At 54.6% G+C, this 15,301-nt stretch overlaps 4 protein-coding genes and 1 non-coding gene across 6 annotated transcripts; 1 reads left to right on the forward strand and 4 right to left on the reverse strand.

Moving 5' to 3' along the window:
- Nucleotides 1–2,124: 2,124 nt before the first annotated feature.
- PV09_07497 lies at nt 2,125–2,241 on the forward strand. The gene has a single exon (XR_001622108.1). It is a non-coding gene; the product is annotated as a 5S ribosomal RNA (ribosomal RNA).
- Nucleotides 2,242–2,485: 244 nt separating this feature from the next.
- On the reverse strand, nt 2,486–5,551 carry PV09_07498 (uncharacterized protein). Its single transcript, XM_016361269.1, has 2 exons — nt 3,318–5,551; nt 2,486–3,266 (listed from the first exon to the last, which is right to left on the reverse strand). Exons 1-2 carry the CDS (start codon nt 4,980–4,982, stop codon nt 2,913–2,915), a joined length of 2,019 nt encoding a protein of 672 aa, XP_016210844.1. The 5' UTR covers nt 4,983–5,551; the 3' UTR covers nt 2,486–2,912.
- Nucleotides 5,552–5,642: 91 nt separating this feature from the next.
- Nucleotides 5,643–7,069, reverse strand: PV09_07499. 2 transcript variants are annotated; one of them, XM_016361271.1, is made up of 2 exons: nt 6,842–7,069; nt 5,643–6,783 (listed from the first exon to the last, which is right to left on the reverse strand). In XM_016361271.1, exons 1-2 carry the CDS (start codon nt 6,882–6,884, stop codon nt 6,065–6,067), a joined length of 762 nt encoding a protein of 253 aa, XP_016210846.1. In that variant the 5' UTR covers nt 6,885–7,069; the 3' UTR covers nt 5,643–6,064. The 2 variants fall into 2 exon arrangements, with proteins under 2 accessions (XP_016210846.1, XP_016210845.1); XM_016361270.1 differs by having other exon boundaries at nt 5,643–7,069.
- A 195-nt stretch (nt 7,070–7,264) lies between these two features.
- Nucleotides 7,265–8,903, reverse strand: PV09_07500 (uncharacterized protein). The gene is made up of 4 exons (XM_016361272.1): nt 8,865–8,903; nt 8,783–8,810; nt 8,556–8,724; nt 7,265–8,499 (listed from the first exon to the last, which is right to left on the reverse strand). Exons 1-4 carry the CDS (start codon nt 8,885–8,887, stop codon nt 7,490–7,492), a joined length of 1,230 nt encoding a protein of 409 aa, XP_016210847.1. The 5' UTR covers nt 8,888–8,903; the 3' UTR covers nt 7,265–7,489.
- Nucleotides 8,904–10,745: 1,842 nt separating this feature from the next.
- PV09_07501 (uncharacterized protein) lies at nt 10,746–13,300 on the reverse strand. The gene is made up of 3 exons (XM_016361273.1): nt 12,399–13,300; nt 11,943–12,345; nt 10,746–11,883 (listed from the first exon to the last, which is right to left on the reverse strand). The coding sequence occupies exons 1-3, from the start codon at nt 12,687–12,689 to the stop codon at nt 10,988–10,990; spliced, it is 1,590 nt and encodes a 529-aa protein (XP_016210848.1). The 5' UTR covers nt 12,690–13,300; the 3' UTR covers nt 10,746–10,987.
- Between the last annotated feature and the right edge of the window lie 2,001 nt (nt 13,301–15,301).

Here is a 15,301-nt window from a genome sequence, read left to right on the forward strand (position 1 = left end):
GAGAGGGCCACAAAGTCGGGAATGAGACCTCCGAGTGCTATTCCGTCAATTTTAAGCTCGGGCGCGTACAAGGGATGAATCTCGCCGGTCCATGCAGCTGTTATTCCACCTCCCGAATACCCATTCAACGTCACCGTGGCGTTCTCTGACAATCCAGTGAGCGGTTTGGTCTTCTTCATTGCGCGTATGCTGTCGAGAGTAGTGTATGCCATTGTCAGACCTGCGGGGAATGATGCTTCTGGACCACCATCATCTGCCACGGACACTATCCATCCTTCATTAAGAGCAGGCACGATGGCAGCGAGCTGCTGCTTCGTGAAAATCGCGTCAGCCGTGGCTCCAGTGGCCATTGCTACCGAAGGATTACAGCGTGGCGCGGCCGAATCGGAAAAGTACGCGTACGCAAAGAGAGCGTTAGGATTGGCGTTTCGAGGAATCATGACTGTCATCACGTTCGCGAGCGGATCGCCTACACTGTTCTGTGTCCTGTATTGGATTTGATACAGAGCTGCCATCTTCCATCCAGATACATTGTCCATCGATATTGGGGCAGGTGCATTACGCCATTTTATCACATCACCGGGTTCGTAGTCGGAGAGATTGGCTGGTGCGGTGTACCAGAGGTCATTGTTTGGAAGCGGAGGAAGAGGATGACGCCTTTTCAAAGGGTGTGTCGATTCTCCAGCAACGAATTGGAAAAGAATGGCTACAGCAAAGAGGAAGAACGAAGTCGTGAGGTCCATGGCCTACTTCTGAAGAAGCCCTATGTAAGCAAAAGAAACGAATGTGGGATGTGTCTCTGGTCCCACTACAGGAGACGATGGGTAGCTGTACATTCTTATCCGTTCCTGGCTAATTGCCCAAGCGACGTTCGCGGACATCGGGTTTGACCCGTCCCCAGTCGGGGCGTGATTGCAAAGCTCTTGGGTCTCTTCAGGTTGACCGTCCAAAATATGACCATGCCAGTGGAGATCTTGAAGCTAGCAAATGTCCTTCTGAACTCATGTAGCGGGAACGTTGACTAACCCCTCCTTACTACGTCAATACATGATAGAGCCGTTTGAGGCACAATTTAACATCTGACAATCCCTTAATCAGCGGCCATACTGCGATCGCATCGATCATATTGATTCCGCATTGACATGCTTTTGGGGGAGAACGGTTTCTCATTTACTTGAGGCGTTCCAAAAGACGCGAACTGCTACATCGAGGATGATGGGGCGTGTTCTGGGAGTGATGCTTGATTTCGCTTCAACAGACAAAGTCAGTAGGGCAAAGGGCTTGACGTACACTCCGCACATTGCACCGGAGGGGGTTTAGGGAATCGTCAAGTCTTTTGTCGGAATTGCATCTCGTATCGTAAGCCATCACGATCGTGTTGTGTTCATTCGGCCTTCGTAGCAAGCCCGGCCGTAGTCGAGGTGTAAATTGTGGTTGAAGTACACATCGTGAGAGCCTATAAGTTATGACCTACACACTCTGAAGCAAAAGGTTGATGTCGTTTCTAATGAAAATCCACGCGCCAATCGTTCCCTCCGACTACTGTGCCCGCGTGAGAACCCAGGCTCTTGGTCTTAGGGCATCAGTGGAGAGCAGGAAATGCACACCTTAATTTCGAATTAAGACGTGCGCTGCACGTCGTTCTCGAGAACACAGCAGCTTGGGCTCATTTGTGCTTGGCTGGGAAAGCACAAGATGAACGCATCGTAGATTCTCAGTGGGATGCTGATGAATCTCCTCAAAGCACCTCGGATTCTCCCGGTTGGCGAGCCTCGCGCGGGCTTGATAGGTTCGTGCTCCGAGGGTTAGACCGACAAAAGCAGGCGAGCCCGTCACCACTTTGCAAAGTCAATGTTTCCACGTTCGCAGTCTTTTCGCGCGACGGACGAAAACATGGACTTCTTCACGACGATGATCGGAAAGTGCTCGGGGGGATTGAGCAACGACCTGCGACGCAGCTTATTGGAGCGAGGATATCCCAGGGCAACTCGTTCGTTCCTGTGCTAGCCTTGCCTCCTCAACACTGTCCCAAGCCAGTTAGCGAACTCCAAGGTTGACGATCGACTTCTGGATCTCGTGGAGAAGAACTATTTGAAACCAAAAGATCAATTCAACATGTCACATACGATCATAGATTGAGGAAAATTCGGGTCCCCGTCCGCTCACCCCTAGACAAGCCTCAAATCGGCCCATTAGTACTATGGTGGGTGACCACATGGGAATACGGTGCTGTTGTATGTTCTCTTTTTTTGCTCTTTTTTTTTATTTGCTTGGTATATCAACGAAAAGTCACATGTGTCGAACCTCAGTACGGGAAACAGGAGGGGAGATATTGTAACACAGCCCGATGAAGCCTACAAAGGGACTGGGGTTTAAGGGCGGACGGTCATGCCCTGGCTTACGTAGACGGACTGTAATCTTCGCATCTTGCACACGGCGTCGTCACAAAATTGCAACAGGACAAGTTTCATCTCCCTTTCAAAGCCTCGATACGTACAAAGACCTACGGTCCGCTAGTTCGCCTTCCGAAGGCGAGCGTCCAGAAACCCGGCTAGTTATTGCATCTCAATCTTCTATCCCCATCCTGGAAAACAAACAAAAAGAGCCATGCCCTGGCCGACCCAGTCGGCGTTTCTCATTTCAAAAGAAGAGAGATAGGGTTGCCGAAGGTGAGCCGAGATTTGAGATTTGAGTTTGAGCAGTGATAAGTGCCTGATATGAAACCTGAAATTTCCTTTCTCCCTTGAGAGGAGAAAAAAAGTCTAAAGTTTGCATCAAAAACCCTGTCGATGAAGAGTGCAAGGCGTTAAGACCGGAAACATAGATGGGGGTATATATTTTTGCTACTGAACGCGAAACTGAGAAAAGACAGCAAGTAACCCGCATGTTTTGCGCGACTTGTGCCACAAAAATCACTTTGCGCTTTCGCACATGACAAGACAAAACTCCTTGAAGTCCTCCCCCCTCACGTAGTCCTCGATGTCTTCCTCGACGTAGTGCCCGTACTTGTCCCTGTACTCCAGCTTGACGCGCATGAAGTGCATTCGGTCCCAGTGCAGCCGCACGAGACGGGAGATGAGCAGCTCGTAGCGGTCCTTCCTAGGCGGGTCCCTGACGTCCGACCTGGACGAGCGCGGGTTCACGTCCGCGCGCGAGCTGCGTGGAGACTCTGTGGGCGCTAGGTCCTGGAGCGCGTGGTGCAGGAGCATGGCGTCGCGCGCTGGCCGGTTGATGACGCCGTTGAGGATGTGCGCGACGACTTCACCCTGCTTGCGTGGTTAGCAAAGGGAGGATATTGACGAAGGGTGGGAACGTACCACAAGGTTGCCGCTCTTCCGCAGGGCCTCCTTGGCGAAGTTTTTCCCGTACTTTCTCTCGTACGTCTTCAGCACCTCCTTGAGGTGGGCGTCGCTCCGTGTGATCACGATGTCCAGAATGGCCGATTCGCCACCCTCCCTACGATGCAACGCTTTGTACAGATCATCCACGTCCCTGTTACGATACTCGATAGACCACTGCTCGTTTTCCTCCTGCCGCTGCTCATCCAGAGCTTTCAAGATGGCCATCCGGAACTTATCCGCCTTTAGCTCCTTGTCCATGCATCGTACCAAGTCATCGTTGTATCGCTTATCCTTGAACGCGTCTTTGATGAGGCGGATCTCGGCGTTGGATCTGCCCATCAACGATTCGATAAGCAGCTCACGCCGCGAGGAGTTTGACTGGTACCAGAAGTTGGCCCAGTAGCCCTCGGACTCCCACCGCCCCAGGGCGGTCACGTAGCAGATCTTGCAGAAGTTGCCGTGGAGCTTGAGTTTTATGTGCTTGGCAATGTTGATTCCCAGGCCCTGGATCTTGCACACGCGCTTGTACTCCGTGCGCAGCTCCAAGATCTGGTCGTGCGAGAGTACCGGTAGGATGTCAATCAGCACTTCCAAGTTGGGCTTTGAACTGGACAGCTCTTGCGCGATGGCACGGGCCTCCTCCTCGGCTTGCTCGTTGTAGATGGTGATTGACTTTTTGGGCTTTTTCTTTGGTGAGGAGCCTCGTCTGCCGCCGTCTCGATGTGAGCTGCGTCGATCCAGGGGCTCCAGATCGTCAATGTCGTCATCTTCATACCGTCTACCCATCATGAGAGGAGAAGGCATAGGCGACATCTGCTGATAGGTACCGCGGTAAGCCTCGAGGAGGGGGCTGCCTGGCGGTCGGCCACCGGCCATGACGTTGTGTATGTCAGGCCTATCTCCGCTAACGGATAGCCTGTTCATTCTGCTTCCAAGACCGCTGGGGGAAGGCGCTCGAAGATTGGGTCTCCCACCGCCGCCGCCAAAGCTTGCGCTGTGGGGACGTAATCCACCTTTGGGTGGGGAGGGCGGCTTCATGCCGCCAGGCGTGACCTCTTTGATCACCGCTCCTTTGGGAATTTGCGAGGCGCCTGGGGGAGGAGGTAGTTCATCGTAGCCTCTGGATCCTGAAGGCGGCATGGGCATGGGCATTGGCGGGGGTGGAGGCAGATCCGACAACGCTCGTCCTCTAGGCGGAGGCCCAGGCATGGGTGGAGGTGGAATTGCATCGAAGCCTCCTGGAGGAGCAGGCATGGGCGGAGGAGGAGGCAAAGGCATCTGGGCAGTGCTCGGTGCTCCATAGCCTGGGAATTGTGGAGGAGGCACGGGCATGTCTGCCATGGTCGGTTGCTTCTTCGGCTTCACCACTGGCTTCGCCGTGTACGTGAAGCCGCCCTTGAGCTCGGAGAACTTGACCCCCCCTCCAGAGCCCGTGGGTGCATTGCGGGTAGGCACCGCTGTATACGACGTAGCCGAGGGGGCATTGTGTCCCCACTGAGGGTAGGGGGTGGTCGTGTAGGCGGGTGCATTGGGATTCTTCGGAGGTTTGTATCCGGGGCGTTGTTCAGGTGGAAGATCTGTATAGCCGCCCATGGTAATCTCGTCGCTGTCAACGTCCGAGTCATCGCTTGTGTGTGCCATCTCGTCCAAGTATGAGCTCAGGCGCGTCGCTTTCTGAGCTAAGAGCTAGTCACAGTGCCTGCGAGGGCGGGTGTAGCTCTCCAGAAAACAATGCGACAGCCCTTCTTTCTTGGGAGCGCCGAGTCCGACACGTGTGCGAGAGCAACACAACGACTCTTGCCCTTATAAAAGATGAAAACCCTTAAGGGATCCAAGAGAGAGCCACGTCTGTCTTGCTGCTTCACAAACCAGGCACCGTGAGCGGTCGATCGGGCGGAAGGCTTGAAACGACTAGGCGAGAACGCGGCGGGCGAGCACGGAGAGCATGCCAACAATAAAAAGACCGGTGGACGCGACAACAGCGGCGGCAAACTGAGACGCGGTGACAGCCGCTTTGCAGACAGTACGAAACAGAGAGGAGTGCGACTCGGTAGCCAACAGGCGACGAAGTCGCAGACGTGCCGTCAGCACAATTTGACGAGCAGCATCGCGCCGCTGGTGCTGCCCAATGGTCCCCGCATGACTTAGCCTTGTTTGAGCTGGCGCCATCCGACCGCGTTCAGCCCCCATTATTGTTTCTGACGGGAAACTCTTGACCGGCTCGCTTACTGGTGGCCGACAGCGAGATGCGCTGATTGTGGGAGAGATGGATGGTGACGACTGACCGCCGGGGAGCACCAAGGCTCTAGGTGATGGGAGCCACAGCGACCTTTTCCTAGGGGAAAAATGTAATGTTTGAACAGCTTCATTCTTTTTTATTCTTCGCTCGTCGGTGGAAAGTCTGCGCACGAGCGCAGCAAGCCTGTGACCACTGCTGAGGAGCCGCTGTGCGCTGCGAGCTCAAAGGCGAGCCCACTAAAGTTTCATTACTCATCAGCCCAGAGGCTCTGACGTGCCGGCTCAAGTCCAGTCGTCCTTGGCCCGAAGCGGGGCAAGGCTGAGACCAAGCCGCAGCCTTGCTCGCGGCGTGAAAGACAAAAGCAGCGGCGATGGCGACGGCGACGGCGACAGCGACTACGCCATCACCTGCAACATCTACAATAAACAACAAAAACAACAGCAACTATTCAGCCCATCATCCTCTCTGACTGCACAGCGCACTCTCACCACGGATGAACTCCGTCCTTGTGGATCAGCTTTCCTACCTCTCCGTCCCTCTCCCCCAGACACGTCGCCATGATTGTCCTTGCGCTCGTTACCGGCTCCGCAGCCCCTCTCTGCCGCAGACGGTCCGCGTCGCCCGTCAGGTTCGTCGCCACCAGGCCTGGGTCCAGCGCCCACACCTTGCATCCGAACTGCTCGCCGAGCTCCTTGGCGTAGCACGCCGCGAGCATGTTCAATCCCGCCTTGCTGACCCGGTACGCGATCGCGCTGCCGTGGTACGACTTGTTGCTCGGGTCGCAGCGCAGCCCGATGGAGCCCACGGACGAGGAGACGAAGACGATGCGCGGCCTGTCAGACTTCTGGACCAGCGGCTTAAACGCCTCCGTCACGGCCGCTTGGCCTGCCGTGTTCACCGCGAAGAGACAGCGCATCTGCGTCGCCAGGTCCGGCATCTGGACGTTGATGCCCGCGTTGTTGATCAGGAAGTCGACCCTGCCCACGTCCGACGACACTCTTTCGACCGCCTGCCGGATGGAAGACGCGTCCGACACGTCGAGCTGCACGGCGTACAGCTCACCCTTGGCTGCTCCCTCTGCCTGGATCCTCGAGACAGCCTCTTCGCCCTTGGCCCTGGTCCTGCACGCGAGGATCACGCAGAACTCGTCCGACGTCGTCGCAAACAGCTTCGCCGTCTCGAAGCCAATGCCGGAGTTGGCGCCTGCAACGCTCCACGTCAGCCTCTGCGCGACGCTCAAAACGGTGCGCTCGGCGCGAACCGGTGATGAGCACCACCGTCTTGTCTCCAACCATCTTTTGCATGCCCAGAAACGGAATTTTGATCCACTAGAGTCCACCGACGTTCGTCGTGCTGAGCCCAGCCGGATGAGGTGTGCTTCCATTTTATAGCCCGTCTGCTGATTTGCCTTCATTAAGTCCATCCTTCCAACCCCCCATGTTCGCGGTGCCTCTCAAGCATAAAGTCCATCTAACGTCCGCAAAATCCGTCGGCCTCAGATGTTCTGTTCATCCTGAAAACGGGGACCACATCGAGGGCCGGCTCCGAAGCCTTACTTCGGTCCTTTCGGTCGTAAGGCATCACTGCATGAGGTTCATTCAACAGGAGCCTTACGTTCAGAGAACACAGAATCACGAACGCAAATGTGTGACGTCGTGACGGATAGTCGCAAATTGTGTCACGGCAAGTATTTCTAATGCCAGATATCATTTTCGGACAAGAAGATTGTAAGGGGAAGTTTATGCTTCTGTATGCGGAGCTTCTTCCGGGCGGATCTTATTTAGCTATTTCGCAACAGGACCATGTCCTTATATCAGAGGCTGAGAGCATATCGTTTCCAGCAGTATTTCGTTCGTCCGTTCTACCATATTCATCATGCCCGTGCGCCAGTCCAGCCAGCCCAGACTCTTCAAAAAGAACCTTCAAGTCTGGCCAGTCCCCCGCTGGCCCTCTGTAGCCGATCCCCCAACCCTTTGCTGCCAGCCTGTTCCCTTAGGTCGCTCACGAACCGGTCACCATGCCTGTCCCTCCTACGGTCCTCCTTGGCCTTGTCTGCCGCGTCGCGGGCCTCCATTTCAGCCAAACGGCGGTTGCGGGCCTCCTCGAGCTCACTCGCATTCGCCGACATGGCTGCCAGTTTCGCCGCACGCTCCTCGGCCGCTGTCGTGTCCGGCTTGCTTTCCGATGAAGAAGGTTGCGACGAATGCGAGTTGTTCGAAGAGCGCGCCCGGTCTCGTGGGCGGTACGGCGAACGTGATCGCGAACGGTCTCGTCGTCGATCTTCACGTTGTGATCTGTGTTCACGACGTCGATCATCTTCATAATCGTCATCCCCGGGGCGTCTTCTATCTTTCCTTCCATCATCAGTGCCGTCACGGTGGCGTCGCCGTTCTCTTCCGTCGTCGTCGTCGTTATCATCACGGTGACGTCTACTGTGTCTTCTCTCGTCGTCACTCTCGTCGCGATATCGTCGTCTCTCATATCTATCTCTGGGACTGTCGTCTCTGTACCGTCTGCGATCATGTCTATCGTCGTCACTCTCGTCGCTGTATCGCCTTCTTTTGCTGCGATGATGCCGATCGCGACTGTCGTCTCTGTGTTTTCTATGCTTACGATCTCTCTTCTCTTCATCCTTGTCCTTGCGTGACATCTCCTTCATCAGCCGTCGACGAGCGATCGGATCTGCCATCATTGCCTGCAAACTGGCCGTTCGCTGCTTCTCGATCGCCAGTAGGGGATCCAGCGCAGCCTTCGAGGCGATGTCGCGTGCAGACAATGCGTTTGCAAGTGGATCCGTATTCTTTTTAGCCTCCTCCTGTTGTGTGTCCTGCTTCAGGATGATCTGATCAACGCGACGCTTGCCAAGCAAGTACGCTTCACTTGCTTCCTGTTCCAGTCCGTTCTTTGCATCTTGGTACACTGTTCACAGAGGGTCAGAATTAATGTTATAGTATCTTCTCATGAGTTGAACTTACTCCAAGCGATTTTAGGATCGATCAGGCCAGTCTTGCCCGTAGTCTCCATCTGCAACCTACGCAATTCTTCCACGGCTCGCTCCTCCTCCCGCTCCTTCAGTACCTCTGCGGCGCGCTTCCGCTCTTCGAGCGCTTTCTTTTCGGCCTCCCATACTTTCCGTTGGTTTGCCTGTAGCGATAATGTTAGCGAGAATAGATGACATGATCTCAGCAGGAGTTTGTCTTACCTGGATGTTAACAGCCCAAGACTTTTTACTGGGACAAAGTTAGTCTTTGTTCACCAAACTGGCATAGGAATATGTCGCTTACAGATTAAGATCGCCTCCACCCATCTTGACAAGGTTGTGTGAGCAGGTATGTGTTGTGTTTGCGCTGCGCAGTATTAAGTAGTGGTTGCCACCAACGCCACAATTTGTCTGGACCCTTGAAAAATGTGGCTGGTGAATCTCTCCCATGACTCGCATAATCCATCATCGCGCAACAAAAGGAACAGTCTTGGTGCATAATCAGCGTCCAATCAATTTGTCTTGTACGATGCGCTGTAGTATCTCCTCCAAAATGATCTATTTCGTTGATGCAAATCAAGAGATATGGAACGTGCCTCTGAGCGCTAATTTGGCATGCAAGTCTTTTAGCTAGAAAAGCTACGACGTGTTCTGGATGGCAGGAATAAAAAGCATCGCCCATTATCGTTGTCCACTTCCTCATTAACTCTGGCACGTTTATTTCATTATATTTTCAAGCTCTCGACACCGCAGGCTCGATGTCTGAGTCCTTCAGAAAATCTCTTATAAACCTCCATCTACCGTTGCTTTTCCAACCCTGTTCTCTCCATGCGTTTGCGGACTTGGGAAAGAATTCGCAAACGTCTGCGAGACTCGCGTCGTGCGCGATGACGACAAAGACGCGGTCGTCAGCGTCGAGCTCCATCACACCTTGAACGGTCCATTCTGCCGTTTGAGGATCCTCATTGCCCCCGTCGGACGCACGATAGAATGGGCGCGTTGCGCTCTTCTCAGGATGGATATGATCCCGTACCATTTCTCCAGGACAAACGAGTGGCACGGCACCTAGACACGATCCGTCAATAGACACAGTCGCAGGTAATGGCAAATACTCTGTGGGCCTTAATTCGCCACCGTGATGTGCCGCGTCTCCTCCCATGAGGATAAAGGTGTCCTCCGTCGTGCGCGCCAGGCCGCAAAGATGACCCAACAAGTGTCCTGGGGTGTCGAGCAGATAGAAGGAACCGTCGCTAAAGTAGTCAACAGCCCTGAACCGGCCAATCAAGACGTTTGACTGTTCAAAAGAGACCTCACGAAGCTCCCTCCCCTTCCACGCGGTTTCGTCGAGCAGGGCCTCGGGATCGGTTGGATATCCCTTCTGCCATCGCTGCTTGAAACCGGGTCCAACGATCAATGCCGTCTCCGGAGGAAAGGTACTCGGGTCGCCGGTGTGATCCCAATGATAATGACTCCAAATCACAGCTTCGATCTCCTTCGCCGACACCCCATGCTCCGTAAGAATTTCGACCACATGTCGCTCACTACTGGCGGACGCACCAAGCCGTCTGACTCGTTCCAGGAGCCGCGGCGGACTGTTCTCAAAGTTCCTTCGGAGACCGAGATCGAAGACGATTTTGCGCCCAGTCATACGATGGCTGACCAGGAAAGAAAAGCTAGGTATTTTGCACGTTTGAAAGCCCCCAATCTCCGGTTGGGTCATGACGCACATGGGGATGGCGATAACAGATGTACTGATTGCATGACATTTTAGCTTGAAATTTGACGTCTTCTCATGCATGAACCCACGTGTCTATGATGGATACGTCGACTGTCATCTTTCCTGGTGGCAGGTTGAGATTTTTGGGTGTTCTCGGTCGAGCAAGAAATTCCTTTGAAGCCATGGCTCGAATATAGTACTGCAGCCTATCCTAAGCTCATGAGGGCTAAAAAATAACTGCGCTTGATCTCAATGAAAACGAAATTCACAGCAGCAAGCGTACGTAAAATCGTCTTACGATTGTGATTCGCCGTGGTAACTAGGGTACGAAGCTAAGCTCACTTGAACAAGTTACCTAGGATAAACTACTTCTCCGCACACAGGATGTGCTAGTCTCGCAAAGGAAAGTAGGCAAAAAGGCCGGAACGTCACGATTCAACATCTGATGGCTGACAGGGATGGAAAGAGTTTCTTGGTTTGAAACGTCGTCAATAATTGCTTTTGACTTTGGTATTGAGTTCATGTCTAAGTGAGCAATCCATGCCTGAGTAAAGGCAACGGGATCAAGTGTCTAGACCAGAACGATGCACCTGCAGTCTAAAACGACATATGCCTGCTAGATAATTACATGAAGACAAGAATTTCTCCGCTCGGAAGATGTGTAGAAAGTCGTGATGACATCGATAAGAATAGATGATACATGCATCTGCTCAAACAAGAATGAACATGGAGCCACCGAGCATGGCAAAGAGCACGGCAATTCCCGCCACAACGGTGCCGACGAAAGGAGTTGACGGAGGGCTTAAACCTGGCGCCGCACCCTTAGAAGCCGATGCGGAGCCGGAAGAGGAACTGGCGGACGCAGTGGGTGAACCAAGAGCGAACGTGTTGGTGTTGCTGTTGAGCGCGATATCGGTGGTTCCAGTTACAATGGGGACGGTGGCCGTGGGCGTGTTTGTAGGCACGGTAGCATCTCCTGAGGCGGTCGAAGAAGCCCCGGGTATGCTGCCAGCTGCTGTGATCTCCTTGACGCTGCTGTCCGTAACGTTGAACTTGGTCTGAGCCATGCCAATCTCCATGCCGTCGAGATCGTACACGACGTACGCGGAGCGCAGGAAGGTGTCTCCGAGTGTGGCGCCGTTACCATCGTCCGGAAGCAGCGCCCACTGGCAAGCGCTTTGGCCATTCTTGAAGGTCACGCCTTCGAGGGGAAGCACGAATTCGGAGATGGGCACGCTTACCGTTGGGCCGTTTGAGTTGCCGAACTGGAAAGTAAAGGAGCCTTGCGTTGAGCCAACGTCGCAGGGCACGATGAAAGTGCCTATGTCCGTGTCGTTGACAGCGCCGACGCCGGCCAAGATGTCCCAGCCGATGTCCGCGGGGACAAAGGCGCGTGAGTTTCCGCTGTCCAGAAGGCAGGGCGCACTGCTTTTACCGGAATAGACCGTCTTGCCTCCGGCCCCGGTGACCGTGACACCGGCCAAGGTGACGGTGTAACTGCTCTTGATGCCAGAAACAGGGTCGGTCTGGATGGGAAGCATGACAAGATCGCCGGAGTATTTTGCGCTGTCGACACCACCAAAGAGGATACTTCCAGAAGAGGCAGCTGGACACGCCGTCAACAAAGATACGAAGAACACGTGACCAGGGCCGCAAAGCACTTACTGATGTCGTTGAGCCACAAGCTGAAGGCACGCGTGGCGATCTTGCCTTCGTTCACGAGCTGAGACATGATGGTGGGGTACATGATCTGGCCATTACTCTGGCTAAAGATAGCCTCGTTGGTGTCGAAGCCAACTCCTACCAGACCGGTAAAGGGCGCGTCGTCTCCGCCTGGGGCACCGGTCATGTCCTTCGCGATGCCCATGGTCATGTCGGTGATGGTGACGCCGGCAACGCTGAACGTCTCGTTGACGTAGTCGCCGGTGATCTGAGTTCCATCAACATAGCTGATGTAGAACTTGTCCGGGGCAACTTCGGTAAAGGAGCTTGAATCAACATCGTTGAACGAGCCCGTTGAGCAGCGGGACGGCGTATCCTTGCAGATATTCGAGTCGACCCAGGGCGCCTGTGCTAAGTCAGCTGATTTTCTTTGGGTGGGCACAGATGATGGCAACCCACCCAGATGTCGCTGCTTCCGGTGTCCAGTTGGAGTTGGAAAGGCTGTCCAGGCGTGCCAATGGTAGCATTGATCAGGTACAGCGAGTGGTCTTGGGCATTGTACAGCGTTGCTGTATACGCCTGGGCTGCTCGCTTGTTCAGACGCCGGGTGTACAGCACGTCCGAAAGTGGCACAGACTTCCTCTCCAGAGGGAATGCCACGACTTTTGGCTCGGGAGCCGGAGCAGCGTGAATGCGGGTGACAGAAATTGCTGCAAAGGCAAGCAGGTTCCATGAGGTAAGAGGCGCCATTGGCGGAGTCTGCGCAAGGTCTGGCTGGCCCCCTAGATGCGCCGCTGGTGAAGGGAAGAGGGAGCGAGGAAGTGTTTGTGAGGGGATTGAAGCGTCTCCAGCCGCCGGACACTGGGCACTAGAAAGCAGGACAGGAACGGCGCTGTTCAAATAGAGATCGCAATCGAGGAGTCGTCGCTGGAAGGTGGAAAGAATACGAGCAGCCACAGGTCAGGTCTGATGAGACAGCGGATAAGCATTGGGCTGTGCTCCGCGGCAGACGCTCATTAGTCGATGCAGGAATGCAAGGACTTGCCGAAAGGAGGCAGCCAGAGATGAACAAGGCTACGGGCTGGGGGATCAGACGAATGGCTCGAGAGGCGGTGCAGGATCTCGACAATGAAGATGGGATGAAGATGGGGTGGAGATGGGAGGAGCATCACTGCGAGCAGCGGGATCAGGAACGACAGACGAGAAGGTGGATGACGATCCGTCCATTTTCCATCCCACGATTTGACGGGCATAGCGCAGCACCGCACACGTCCTGCAGCCCGAGAGCGCCATGAACTCGCTGTTGTTTGCTGGCGATCGGTCCTTTACGAGGAGCGCTGATGATCAACGGGGGCCAGACTGCAGCCCGTGGCGCCGACACGGCGACGGTGCAGTTCGGTCCGGATGATTTTGGTTGTGCCCGTTGCCGACCGACTCCCTCTTCGTCTCTTCTTCTCTTCTTTTCTCTTCTTTTCTTCCCTGCGCCCACGATGCCGGACGGGCAGCGTTCTTCGACAGCCGCCGGGCCAGAGCATCGGTGGCGCTGATTCCTGGCTGATTGGCGCCCCCTTCGCCTGTTCCTCTTCATGTGCATAAGCGCCTCATCTAGATCGTTTCCCGAGCACGGCGGACAAGTCGAGCCCACCAGCCTGCCACGGCTCATCTAACACGCCAAACGCACCGGTCAAGCACTAGCACGGAGCGCAGCCAGCTGTGTTGTGCGCACAGCCGAAGAGCAAATGTGCTTCTCGTGGACAGCCGCAGCCTTCCACGCTCCAGATCGCCTTTGGCGCTGCAGCAGCTCGCCCCCGAAACCTGTCGTGCCTGTGTCTCGTGTCCGCCCCCAAAGAACGGCGTTGAACTGTAGCGGCAGCAATTTCAGCAACGAAGGCGCCAAGAGATGCCAGCATCCTCTTGGACGAATGACTTCCAGCGCCAGCGCTGGGCCATCAAGGCTTGCGGAGAATCTACCGGTCAACCACACGGCCCCAAGCTCAGCTTTCCCTCGTCTTGGTGAGCTTGTGCTCGGCGTTGCCTCTGCAACCTTTCCTCCAGCCCCAGCCCTCAATGATGGCATCATCTCTTGTCCGCACGGGCTGAACTGCAAAGGCCGCCATCTGCTCTACTGACCATGGGCAGCGTAGTTTCCAATTCCGACGCAATCCTACCACACGTCTTCTACCTGCTCAGAGGCTCAGGGCTGCATCGCACGGCGATTCTGCACGACAAACATTCCTGCCTCCCTGCTTAGTCGTGGGGCTCTGCAAGTGAGATCAGGCATCCCGCCTCTCTTTGCTCATCTGTGAATCTGCATCGCGTCACGCCACTTGCTCGTCTGCTGACGGTCTGGGACTGAAGAGCTGAAAACCTCGACTTCACGCAGAACATTCCAGAGGCACCTCGTGTTCAAGGCTGTCGGTATTACAGTCCAATCTAATGACAACAAGGCTTGTCTGCCTCCTAGTCGCGCGCAGGTTATGCGATTTGTCGGCCTATTTCACCAGTCCCCTTCGTAGTCTTTCCTACTGTCTTTGGCCTCATTGCGCTGTCGCTGACTTCGCCGTGCTGATTGAAGCCGTTGGGGGCCGGTGTTGAAACGCAAAACTGTCCTCTTGATGCATTTACTTCGTTCCCAAAAAAAAAATCCGACCAAAAATGTGCAAAATCATCGTTAACATGATACATCTCAACAATCACGCAGTCTCTGACGAAGTGGTATTAATGATGTTCTAAATTCTGCATTCTCCTTTCGTGATGAAAACGGGCTCCAATGTTGCTGTGCCACGCAGGAACTATTCGATAGGACCAAGCATGTTCTCATTTATTTCTTTTTCTAGACTGTGTCTGAGTACATCCCTTCTCCAAAGGTCCACTGATGCTCAGAGCAAGGCGGTTTCCACATCATGAATAAAGTGTGCCGCGTTCATGGAAGAGACGTCTAGTGCGTAAACGTCCTTCAAAGCTGTTCATGGGAATGGATTGTACGTTCCATTGCCCAGACACGGTCCGTCAATCAAAACTCCACTTACATTCTGCACAGGCTTCCCATCTCCGCCAAACCGCAACACCTGACCGCCATATGTGTATGGCATCCATCCCATCTTCTTAGGGCCATCCACGGGGTCTTTCAGGAATGCGAAAATGTAGTCCTGCATACTTTCCGACGTGGCCATCTCCAGCGCGGTGGGGCCCTCAGTTGCCGCTGTGTCGTTGATAGCGTAAGTTCCGAAGATCATGGGCAGGTCCGACGAGTGATACGCTCCCAGCCACGGATACGGGTTTCTGTTAGGAAACGAACCCGCGAATTGGTAACGGTACGTGAGCAGACCCTCTGCGGCGCGGTAGATACTTGTTTCTGCCGT

The sequence above is a fragment of the Verruconis gallopava genome (genome assembly GCF_000836295.1).
Source record: "Verruconis gallopava strain CBS 43764 unplaced genomic scaffold supercont1.30, whole genome shotgun sequence".
NCBI lineage: Eukaryota > Fungi > Ascomycota > Dothideomycetes > Venturiales > Sympoventuriaceae > Verruconis > Verruconis gallopava.

Bases quoted from the DNA above. Each gene is read 5' to 3' on its own strand.
- PV09_07499 (XM_016361270.1), bottom strand. From the start codon at position 7,003: ATGGACTTAATGAAGGCAAATCAGCAGACGGGCTATAAAATGGAAGCA.
- PV09_07500 (XM_016361272.1), bottom strand. From the start codon at position 8,887: ATGGGTGGAGGCGATCTTAATCT. The intron at 8,725-8,782 runs GTAAGACAAACT...TTATCGCTACAG, and splicing joins CTTGGGCTGTTAACATCCAG to GCAAACCAACGGAAAGTATG. The intron at 8,500-8,555 runs GTAAGTTCAACT...CTCTGTGAACAG, and splicing joins CGATCCTAAAATCGCTTGGA to TGTACCAAGATGCAAAGAAC.
- PV09_07501 (XM_016361273.1), bottom strand. From the start codon at position 12,689: ATGGCGCCTCTTACCTCATGGAACCTGCTTGCCTTTGCAGCAATTTCT. The intron at 12,346-12,398 runs GTGGGTTGCCAT...GACTTAGCACAG, and splicing joins CCGGAAGCAGCGACATCTGG to GCGCCCTGGGTCGACTCGAA. The intron at 11,884-11,942 runs GTAAGTGCTTTG...CGGCGTGTCCAG, and splicing joins CTTGTGGCTCAACGACATCA to CTGCCTCTTCTGGAAGTATC.
- PV09_07498 (XM_016361269.1), bottom strand. From the start codon at position 4,982: ATGGCACACACAAGCGATGACTCGGACGTTGACAGCGACGAGATTACC. The intron at 3,267-3,317 runs GTACGTTCCCAC...CCACGCAAGCAG, and splicing joins GGAAGAGCGGCAACCTTGTG to GGTGAAGTCGTCGCGCACAT.